Source organism: Hipposideros armiger, unplaced genomic scaffold (assembly GCF_001890085.2).
Source record: "Hipposideros armiger isolate ML-2016 unplaced genomic scaffold, ASM189008v1 scaffold_552, whole genome shotgun sequence".
NCBI classification, from domain to species: Eukaryota; Metazoa; Chordata; class Mammalia; order Chiroptera; family Hipposideridae; genus Hipposideros; species Hipposideros armiger.
In genome coordinates this window covers 872,879-881,510 of record NW_017731902.1, presented here as the reverse complement: position 1 = coordinate 881,510, position 8,632 = coordinate 872,879, and the positions used below count along the sequence as shown (strand labels likewise).

The 8,632-nt window shown below is 34.3% G+C and overlaps 1 protein-coding gene across 1 annotated transcript in view; it reads right to left on the bottom strand.

Moving 5' to 3' along the window:
- Nucleotides 1-1,958: 1,958 nt before the first annotated feature.
- Nucleotides 1,959-8,632, bottom strand: part of NUP54 (nucleoporin 54) — a 43,354-nt gene continuing 36,680 nt past the window's right edge. Inside the window, 3 exon segments of the mRNA XM_019623486.1 lie at nt 1,959-2,348; nt 7,898-7,991; nt 8,421-8,475. Of these exon segments, the coding sequence (XP_019479031.1) occupies nt 2,229-2,348; nt 7,898-7,991; nt 8,421-8,475 (269 nt within the window). The 3' untranslated portion in view covers nt 1,959-2,228.

Sequence of the window (8,632 nt, the reverse complement as noted above, 5' to 3'; positions counted from 1 at the left end):
AGAACCAATCCTGTTCCTGAAATAAACCTTACTTAGTCACAGTATATTCCTTTAGAATTTGGTAAATAGCTGGATTTTCTTTGCTTATACTTCATTTAGAATTACTGCATTTCTATTTGTTTAGTCAGATATATTGAGGTATAATCTACATACCACAAAATTCACCCATTTTGGTGTCTAGTTCTGTGAATTTTGACAGTCATGTTACCATCGCCACAATCACGATATAGAACATTTCCATGTCACCCAAAAAGTTCCCTCCTGCCCTTAAAGTCATTCCTTTCCCCTCATCTCCTGCCGCAACTACTGATCTGTTATCTGTCTCTAGTTTTGCCGTTTGCATAATGTCATTATGAATGAAATCATGCCACATATATAGCCTTTAAGCCTGGCTTCTTTAACTTAGCATAATTTGCATCTCTATTAGAAGTGTCTGTTTATAGGTTTTATTTTGGGGTACTAAAAACTGAGATGAAAAATGGTACAGCTGATTTGGAAAACAGTCTGGCAGTTCTTCAAAAAGTTAAAGGTAGAGTTACCATATGATTAAGCAATTCCAATCCTAGATTTACATACCCAGAGAAATGAAAGCATACAACTGTGTAAAAACTTATACACAAGTGTTAACAGTAACGTATTTATAATAGCCACAAAGTGGAAGCAACCAAAATGTTCATCAATTGATGAAAAATAAAAATGTGGAGGGCCGGCCGAGTGGCTCAGTTGGTTAAGAGCTCGCTCAAGAGGTTGAGCTCTGAGCAACAGCGGTTCAATTCCCGGCCCGAGCTGAGCAGCCACTAAGCTGCCAACAGGTGGCAGGATGGCTCAGCTAAAAAATAAAACAAAACAAATAAACAAAAACAAAAAAGGTATACTCATGCAATGCAATATTATTTAGCAATAAAAAAGGAATAAAGTACTGTTACATGCTACAACACACATGAACCTACATGAAAAAAGCCAGTCACAAAAGACCACATATATGATTCCATTTGTATGAAGTGTCCTGAATAGGCAAATCCATAGAGAAAGAAGGGCTGGGGGGTTTGGGATAGAATGGGGAGTGACCGCTAATGGGTATGTAGTTTCTTTTTAGGGTAATGAGCTAAAATTGTGGTGATGGTCACACAAGACTGAATATACTAAAAACCACAGATAGTACACTTTAAATGGATAAATTGTATGGTATATGAATTCTATATCAATAAAACTGTTTTTAAAGATGGGGGAAGCTGTCTATACTTTTGTCTGGAATAATTAAAATAACTTTAGAATTAGCAATTTAGTAGTCAGACAAAATTCAGCAATGAAACTATGAGGACTTGGTGCATTTTCCCAATTAAGAGCTTTCCCAATTGCTTCTATGGTATTTGTCAATTTAAGATTTTTACCTCTCTGTAGATTAATTTTGGTAATTTCAATTTTGCTAGAAAATCATGTTTCTTCTAGTGTCCAACTTTGTTGCCCTGAATTGCGCACAGTATTATTCTGTTCTATATATTCGTGGTAGTGTCTCCTTTCTCACAAATTTTTCTTTTCCTTCTTCAGACTCATGAGATGTTTAGCCATTTTAATGGTTTTTTTCAAAGAAACAGCTTTTCAATTTATTCTATGATCAACTTTTTTTGTTTCACTCATTTTACGTTATCTTTATTTCTCTCACACTGGCTTCTTTTGGCTTAAAATAAATACTAAGTTCCTTATTTTTTGCATTTGTATTTTAAAAATGAACACTTTTTTTAAGGCTATAAATTTTCCTCTGGATACAGGTTTTGCTGTGTCCCACTAGTTCTGGTATACGTTTCTGTTTTCATGATAGTTGATAATTTGTTTTTGTTGCTATTCATTCTTTTTTTTTCCTGTTGTGAATTTGGAAGTTCTATCATTCTCTTTAATCCATTAATAGTTACACTCCCTTTTCTAGCACTCAAAATCAAAAATGTATTTTTATATTTTTATGAAAACCAGATACTGATCTGATTTCCTTACATCAAGATGATTTATTTTACTGCTTTTCCCCCACCCTCTCAGTACGATGTGAATTTCAGAATATTTTTAACTTTCTTCACCCAATCCTGTGAGACCGCTCCTCCAGCTTCCAGGTTTTACTGAGAAAGTTTAGTACTTTCAGTTTCAGACTATTACTAGTACCTTTTGGTCTGTTTTTCTATTGCAAAAATCCATATTTAGCACTTCTATCACATAGTCTTATAAATGTGAAAAAATATCTAAATTATTACCTGTAAGGTTCTATGGGAAAGGTCCATGAGTTTCCTCTTGTATTGTGCAATTTTGGCCATAGTTGTAGTTTGATTCTTCTGTAATTCACTAATATCTTCTGATATGATCTGTTTAAAAGAAATTTTTTTAAGGTAAATCAAGTATAGATATCACAACTACTTATCAGGTTCACCTATACACAAAGTCTAATTTCTCAGATGAGCCTGAGATTCATCCTTCAAAATACAAACTCTTTCCTTTTAAATTTGCCTTTATATTTCTCCATCTTTGTACATCTAAAAATTAAAACATACCGTTCAAAAATTTCTCTAGAGCTCTAGGAAATTTAGTTAATGAGGCAAAGTGTATAGAAAACTAAAACATATACTTCAGAAATAATTAAGGAATTTGAAGTAATATTATGGAATAGAGCCAACAACTAGGCCATGAATGGAAAAAGTTAAGAGCTATAAAGTGACACCCAGGAGGGACCTTAATAGACAATTAAATCTAACTACTTCCAGAAAATATAATCCAATTATTAACTGTTACAGAGCACTTTGTGGTGAATGATCAGAGAAGGGGGAAAAGGAAGGATATTAATTACACAACCGAATACATTTTTATGCCTCTGAATATGTGACTTGCTCTTTGCTTGGCCTGAAATCCCACCGTTCTGCCTGATGAAGTATTAACCTTACAGACTGAGTTAAAATCCCATTTCAATCAAGTTTCCAAATCAGAATCCCATAATTGTTCCAATCGTAATTAATCATTCTATGGCATTGGCTTACATTGAAATATTAAAATAAAGGGTAAGATGTGCAAAATATATTTTAGCATGTCCACATGCACTGTCACTTTTTAAGGAAACTTTCCAATTCCAGGCCATGTTTTTTGTATTATGTAACCTAGGCACCCTTCCCATCCCAGTTTTCAAAAGTCAGGAGGGCTTTTGGACATGAGTAATTATAGTGTTCTTCTATACCATCAATAAATAAAAACTAGAAATGTTACCATTTGCAGTATTTATTGACAAACACAAACAATCTAGGAATTAACTGAAGAAAGAATGCACAGGGTTTTTAAAGAGTATATTTTAAAACTGTTTCAAAGGATATAAAAGACCTTAATGAGTAAAGAAAAAATATTAAATCATTCCATCATGAACATGTTAAGATTCAGTTCTCTACAAACTATACATTTAAATGCAATTCCAACTAAAACTCTTAACACTCTGAAAAACTGACTGTAAAATTTGTAGAATATCCATAAAGAGCATAAAAAATTCTGAAAACAAGAATATTGGAGATTCACTCTACCACATTATTAAGATATTCTTCCAAAGCCATAAGAGAAAAAAAAAAGAAAAAAAATGTAAAATTCATTTAAGAACAGACTACATCATATATGGGAACTTGATTTAATAAATGTTTTGATAAATCATTGGGGAAAACAAATTTTTTGTAGAGGACATTGGAAAAATTGGCCCACTATCTAGAGAAAAATAAAGTTGGGTTCATAACCACTTACTATATATAAAGTTGACCTCCATGAGGACAGAAAACCCAAATGTTAAAGGTTAAAATCTAAAATATTAGAAAAAAATGTAGGAACTTTTAGATCTTGGGGTGAAGAATGATTTCTTAAGCAAATTCCCCAAAAGAAAACACAAAGCAAAAAACTGATGGATAGCATTAATTAAAATTAAGGTTTTCTGTTCAACTAAGGACACCAAAGACAGATGAGATAGTAGGAGACATCTGCAATGCTATAAACAGACTAGGAATTAAAAATCTACAGTAAATGATGAACTGAAATTCAATAAAGAAAAGATATGAAATGAAGCCCAGTAGGAAAATTGGCAAAAGACATGAACGATTGCAATTCTGGACAAGATGAACTAAGTACGACATGCCACTCTGTTCTCTCCCACTGAATATACTATAAAATTTGAACAGAATGCCTGGACAAGTATTTGAGAACTCTGAAAAATAAATACTGGCAGGAGGACCAGGGAAGAAGACATGAAGTACCACTGAACTGGTAGTGAGTTTACCACTTTTTTCCCCCTCAGGCATTCCCCTAGTCTGGTTTCAACACAGCCCCAAACCTAGAAGTGAGCATCATGCTGACAGCTCCAACAAAAGCCTATTAGGTTTGGTGTAAGGAGATACACTGTAATATCCACAGATGTGTTTCTCAACTTTAGCACTACAGGCACAGGCATACCTCAGAGATACTGCGGGTTTGATTCCAGACCACCATAATAAAAGGAATATAGCAATAGAGTCACACAATTTGTTTGGTTTCCAATTAATAAAAAAATTAATATTTATACTATACTACAGTCTATTAAGTGTGCAATAGCAGTATGTTTAAAAAAATGTAGCCACTATCATTAATTATCTTAGCTAGATCTTCTGGATAATTTGCTGCAGCTTCTACATCAGCATTTGATGCTTCACCTTGCACTTAAATGTTATAGAGATGGCTTCTTTTCCTTAAACCTCATGAAACCAACCTCTGCTAGCTTCAAACTTTTCTTCTGTGGCTTCCTCGCCTCTCTCAGCCTCATAGAATTTAAGAGTTAGGGCCTTATTCTGCAGTAGTCTTTGGCTTAAAGGAATGCTATAGCTGGTGTAATCTATCCAGACCACAATAATTTTCTCCATATCAGCAGTAAGGCCATTTTACTTTCTCATCATTTGTTCACTGGAGTAGCACTTGCACTTTTAATTTCCTTCAAAAACTTCCTTTGCATTCAAAACTTGGCTAACTGGGGCAAGAGGCCTACCTTTCAGCCTATCTCGGCTTTTGTCATGCCTTCCTCACCAAGTTTAATCATTTCTAGCTCTTGATTTAAAGTGAGAGGCATACAACCTTTTCACTTTTACACTTAGAGGCCATTGTAGGGTTATTAAATGGCCTAATTTCAATATTGTTGTGTGTCAGGGAATAGAGAGGCCGAGAGGGAAAGAGATGGGTGAAGGACTGGTTGGTGGAGCAGTCAGAACACACGCATTTACTAAGTTGGTATCTTACATGGGCATGGTTCATGGAGCCCCAAAACAATTACAATAGTAACATCAAAGATCACTGATCTCAGATCACCATGACAAATAATAAAAAAGTTTGAAATATTGTGAGAATTACCAAAATGTGACAGACACGAAGTGAGCAAATGCTACTGGAAAATGGTGCTGAAAGACCTGCTGGATGCAAGGTTGCCACAAACCTTCAATCTGTAAAAAATGTAATCTCTGCAAAGCACAATAAAGCAAAGAGCAATAAAGTGAGGTATGCCTGTATTAATTTGGGACATAGAATTCTTTGTTGCAGTGGCACTGTAGTGTATACTCTAGGATGTTTATCAGCATCCTGGCTTCTACCCACTAGATGCCTATAGCACGCCCTAGTTGTAACAACCCAACAAATCTCCAGTCATTGCCAAATGTGCCCAGGGAGACACCACCACCACAACCCCCCACTGAGAACTGCCCTAGAGCAACCATAAAAAAGCTGACAGTTGGAATGATAGAAATGAAATGCTAAAAAATGTCCAAATAACAAAAAGGCAGAGGAAGAGGAAACAGGAATGAAAAACAAGGAACAGATAATAAAATGGTAGGCCTAAATCCCAACTTCATGCCATTTACAAAAATCTCACTTTAAATATGATACACAGTCAAGGGCTGCATAATGACGTTCTGGTCAATGATGGTGGCCCCCTAAGATTATAATGGAGCTGAACAATTTCTAACGCATAGACACATCATAGTTTCCTAAGGTCATAGTTCATGCATTACATGTTTGTGGTGATGCTGGTGTCAACAAACCTGTGCTGCCAGTTGTATAAAAGTATAGCACATAAATTACATACAGTACATAGTACTTGATAATCAACAACCATGTTACTGGTTTATGTATTTACTACACTATACTTTTTATCATTATTTTAGACTGTACTTTCTACTTATAAAAAAAGGTTTGCTGTAAAGCAGTGTGCTGTGTTAAACAGGCAGCACCCTCATACATCTTGTGTTTACCGCATCTCCTGATTACATCATTTTCTCTTGTGCTTGATTTACTCTTATTGTTTTGCACAGTAGCATGCTGTATAGGCTTGTAGCCTAGGAGCAACAGGCTATACCATACAGATATAGACTAGGTGTGTAGTAGGCTCTACCATCAAGGTTGTTAAGTGCACTCTATGATGTCTGCGCAATGACGAAATTGCCTAAGGACACCTTTCTCAGAATGTATCCCTGTCCTTCAACAGCACATGACTGTTAAGTAGGTTAAAATTAAAGGATGAGAAGACATATCAAACAAACAGTAATCCATAGAAAGCTACAGTGGCTTTATGTAAAAATCAAAGACTTCAGAGCAAAGAAAATTACCAGGGATAAAGAGGGACATTATATAATTATAAAAGGAAAATTTGCTAAGTAAATGTAATAATCCCAGATACACACAAGTATGTACCTATCAACAGACCCTCAAAATACACAAAGGAAAAACTGATAGAATGAAAAGGAGAAAAAGACAAATCAACAACTATGGCTGGAAATTTCAACTTTCACAATAGAACTACTAAACAGAAAAATCAGTAAGAATATAGAAGAACTAAATAATCTACCAAGCAGATCTCACGCTAACAGAGAACTCCACCCAAGAACAGAAGAATGCACTCTTTTCAAGGGCATGTGGGTTAAAAATCTTAACAAAGTTAAAAGAACTGAAATTTACAAAGTTCTCTGACTATAACAGAATTAGACTAGAAATAACAACAGAACAGGAAAATCTCCAAACATTTAGAAGTGAAACTTACTTCTAAATAATCCATTGGTCAAAAAACCCAACAGTCAAATAGAAATCTCAAGGGAAACTAGAAAACATTTTTAATGGATCAAAGATGAAAATACAACATTATCAAAATTTGTGGAAATCAGGTAAAGCAGTGCTTAGAAGGAAATTAACAGCATTAAATGCTTACATTATAAAAGACAAGAGGTCTCAAATTAATAACCTAAGCTGCTACCTTAAGAAACTAAAAAGAGAGAAAAATAAAGCAAACCGAATAAAGGAAATGGTTAAGAGTAGAAACTAATCAAATTATAAACAGACAACTAGAGAAAAATCAATGGAAACCTAAGCTAATGATGGGTCTGGAAATCATGTCACATGCAAAACCACACTGGAATTTTCAGCCAGAGAAGTGAATACTAAATAGGAAGAATGTTTATGATATTCGAATATCTGTACAGCTGTCATAGGAAGTACAGTGATTACCTACAAAGCAATGTCAGAAAATACTGGCGTAAATTAGAGCAAGGCAGATACTGGTTCAATATAAGAGAATTCATATCAATTAGAGATAGCTGACAGTGAAATGGATTCCTTCATAAAACAGTAAGCTTTTCATTACTCAGAATCTGAATGAATATCTCATCAGAAATTCCATTTAGGGAATTTGGAGGTGACCTTTAAGAACATTTAGGTATTCGATTACAAAAGTCTACTTTATAAAATATTATGTAGATTTAAGCATTCAATAATTTAAATCTGCTTCATTAACTTACAATTATACTATGACAAATAACACATGATAAAAAGAAATGTCAATGATCCCTTATACTATTCCCAGGGCCAGAGAATGAAGCTAAATGCTTACATCTAATCTGGTCTGATGCTGCTTAGTCATCTGATCTTGAACCTTCAGTCTTCGAAGAAGTTCTTTGAAACCCACCATTGGTACAGGAATTAACCTGAAGAAATGCAAGTGGTCAATTTTTGGATCTTATGTCTATCATCACAAAGTACAAGAAGTTAAGGTTTTCATAATAACATTCATATAATTTCACATTAAATTTCTAGGGTTTGAAGGCAGATCTATGACTATGAAATCAACAATGTAACACCACAGAGATTTTATTCAACCTCCCTATTTTACAAATGAGGAAATACACTTCAGTCAGAAGTTACATTATTAAATGCAAATGTAATTAGGGAGTACTGGCTCAGATTTCAATGTTTTCACCACACTATGCTGCCTTACCATAGTCAACATTATGTAAAAAGCAATAGAAATGAAAATAAACCCACCTCAAACATAAGAATTAAATAGCTTGCATCTGTTTGCTTCCCTAGTAGCAAATATTAGTTCTTATATGAAAATAAGATGAACATACACTTACTTTTCAGAATCAGGGTTATCCACCTTGGCTTGTTCCCAGATAATAGGATCAACACCTACCACAAACAAGAAATATTTTTTCTAAAAGAAACTATTTTCCATTTTTATAATACCTGTATGGGAAAGGCCTTCCCAAAGTTAAGATACAAAACCCATAAACTATAATGAAAAATGACTGTCAAATATGACCACTACAAAAATAAAAATTTTCTC